The following is a 2732-nucleotide window of genomic DNA, read 5'->3' as shown; positions in this document are numbered from 1 at the left end:
GCCGCCATAGAAGCGGTACAAAGGACGATGGTCAAAGATCCAATAACTGGTAAGAAAGTGCCAAGAGAAGTCGCCATTGAACGTGGCATCATTCCAATGGACGATAACGCAACTTCACCAATTATTGAATCTGTGAGTGGTACGTCTGATGAAAATGAAAAAGTTATTGTGAAACATGTATACGATGAACCTGGAAAAGTTCATGTATCGAAAGAGGACGTTACAAATATAACTTTGATTGATTTGTCGAAATCCGCCAATGACGTTACGGATGGCGAGAGTTTAGGCACGAAGACCAGAGCGCGAGTGACGGTCGAGCCGAGGTATCAAGTTACGATTGGTAAAGCGAAAACACTATCACAAAGTCCGGAACAAGAAGCGAAACCTATCGTTCTGCAGAAGATGCGAAAGAGGATAGTAAACGTCAAGGAGGCGTTGCAAAGTGGTTTCATCGACATGGAAACAGCAGATACCTTCGCTAAGAAAATGTGTAATGAGAAAGGGGATCCGATCACTCTTTCTGAAGCAATCCGTGACAATCGAATAGACGCCAATCAAGGTCAGATCGTGGATCCACAAAGGGGCGATGTGCTTAGTATCAAGCAGGCTATTGATCGTGGAATCCTTGATTCAGAGAGCGCGCATATATTAGTACCTTTGGCGAAAAGCTTGTCCGTTCCCAGTTTGTATACGCAAGGTTTGCTAGATCCTGTAGAGGGTAAAATCGTTCATCCAGAAACAGGCGTGCATCTCACTCTCAACGAGGCTATAGTATGCGAGATAGTAGATCCTCTATCTAACTTGATGTTCACTGTTGATGGCCATACGGAAACGTTGCAGTCCGCCATTGCGAACGATACTGTCGATGCAGAGAGATTGTTGGTCAAAACGCAGAGCGGTAGCGTAGATCTGGTGAATGCGATAGAGAACAAAGTACTTGAGTTAAAGGGACCGACTAAATCTTCCAACATACCGCCGGCGGGAATGACGTTCCCCGTTGCATTAAAACGTGGATTGATAGACATCAGCAAGAAAGAAATACGTCACCCAATTACCGGAGAGCATTTACCACTGGAGGACGCTATAAAGACAGATTTTATCATGGCATTACCATATCCAGTGACTCCTGATAGTATCGAAATAACGAAGGCTTTAGAATCAGGATTGATTGACAGGGACAAGGCTACATTCTTTCATCCTACTACGAGAACTCCGATTCCAATTGCCGAAGCTGTCGAGTCTGGTCTACTCATCATCAAATCGCCTCGTGATGAAAACACAGCTGCCATTACTGAAACAGTTACATCGTACCACACTATTACGACCAAGACTGTTGAGCTTTTGCCAGGTTATGCGCTGAAGAACCCAACGGAAGTACAAGATATTAATACCAATAATGTCATTACTATTGAAGAGGCACGACAAAGAGGTATCATTAAGGATGTATCTGAAACTAAACAGGAATTCACGACGAAAGATATCAAGATGTCCTTTAATCACGCAGTGGAAAAAGGATTCGTAGATATGGAAAAGGGAATTTATACTGATCCTTGCACCGGTATCATAATGCCTATTGCTAAAGCCGTTGAGGAAGGAATCCTCGATACTTCATCTAGTAAGAGTAAATCCGTAACACCCAGAAAATCTCCCAATAACAGTTTGACTGTGTTAGAAGCGGTCGAGCAAATTTACGATGAAAAAACTGAGACATTTAAAGATCCCGAGACGAACGAATCTTACAATTTGACAGAAGCAATGAAAGTGGGGCTAATCGAATCCGACTCCGTACTTTATAATGTGAAAACTAAAGAATCTATCACTACCAAAGAGGCACTCGAGAAAGGTTTGCTCGATCCTGCCACTGGAAAAATGAAGATTGCGCGAGATCAGAAGGATCATTCGATTAGCATAGCGGAAGCTGCGAAAATGGGTCTCTTGGCAGTCGTAGCCGCACCAGTCTTGGCTGGAAAAGCAGTTGTTGATGCAATTTCAAGTCACAAATCTAAAGAGTCGAAGCCGAGTGCATCCGTGACAAAAGTATCTGTTTCAGCGAAGAAAGAATCAAGTCCATCTGCAAAAATGATTTCAAGTCAAATTCAAATTACCCAGAAATCTCATGTTGATTCTCAAAGTGAAGATAAAATGTTGAGCTTGATGGAAACGCAGAAACCATTTTCAGATGCAAGAATTATAGAAGAGATCCAAACTACAGAGATAGAAATGGAAGACGATAGCCAATTGAGAAGAATCACGGACGAAGAAATGCCAAGACCCATTTCAATAATCATTACGAGAGAATTAACGCCTCAGGTTCTTGCGGAACTTGGAGTATTTGATCCTGTAAGAGAAAAATTCTTGGATCCGGAAACTGGTACCATCTCTTCCTTCAACGATCTAGTATTGAACCTAAAAGTCTTCGATCCAGACCGAGTACTCGTCAAGGATCTATCATCCAAGACGGATTTGTACGTGAAACTACGCGAGGCAATCAGCCGACCTCTCGTAGACAGAAACGTCGCTTACATGGTCGATCCAAAGACCGGTAAAAAGATACCTTTCTTCGAGGCGGTACGCTTGGGATGGATCAAGGAGGAATCGGAAGACGAAACAGATACAGAACAGTTTGCAGAACCGCAGGCTTTAGACTTGCAAGAAGCTATCGATATTGGCGTGTGCAATCCCATCACAGGAACAATTCAAGATCCAAAAACGGGACAAGTGTTGTCCATGAA

At 43.0% G+C, this 2732-nt stretch overlaps 1 protein-coding gene across 1 annotated transcript; it reads left to right on the top strand.

Moving 5' to 3' along the window:
* Positions 1-23: 23 nt before the first annotated feature.
* On the top strand, positions 24-2718 carry LOC108768928 (uncharacterized; the record flags this gene model as incomplete). Its single annotated transcript, XM_018519677.1, has 1 exon — positions 24-2718. A coding segment is annotated over exon 1 (2691 nt), but the record flags the coding sequence as incomplete, so codon positions are not given.
* Between the last annotated feature and the right edge of the window lie 14 nt (positions 2719-2732).

This window comes from Trachymyrmex cornetzi, unplaced genomic scaffold (assembly GCF_001594075.2).
Source record: "Trachymyrmex cornetzi isolate Tcor2-1 unplaced genomic scaffold, Tcor1.1 C3965650, whole genome shotgun sequence".
Taxonomy (NCBI): domain Eukaryota; kingdom Metazoa; phylum Arthropoda; class Insecta; order Hymenoptera; family Formicidae; genus Trachymyrmex; species Trachymyrmex cornetzi.
This window is presented reverse-complemented; position numbering and strand designations above follow the sequence as displayed.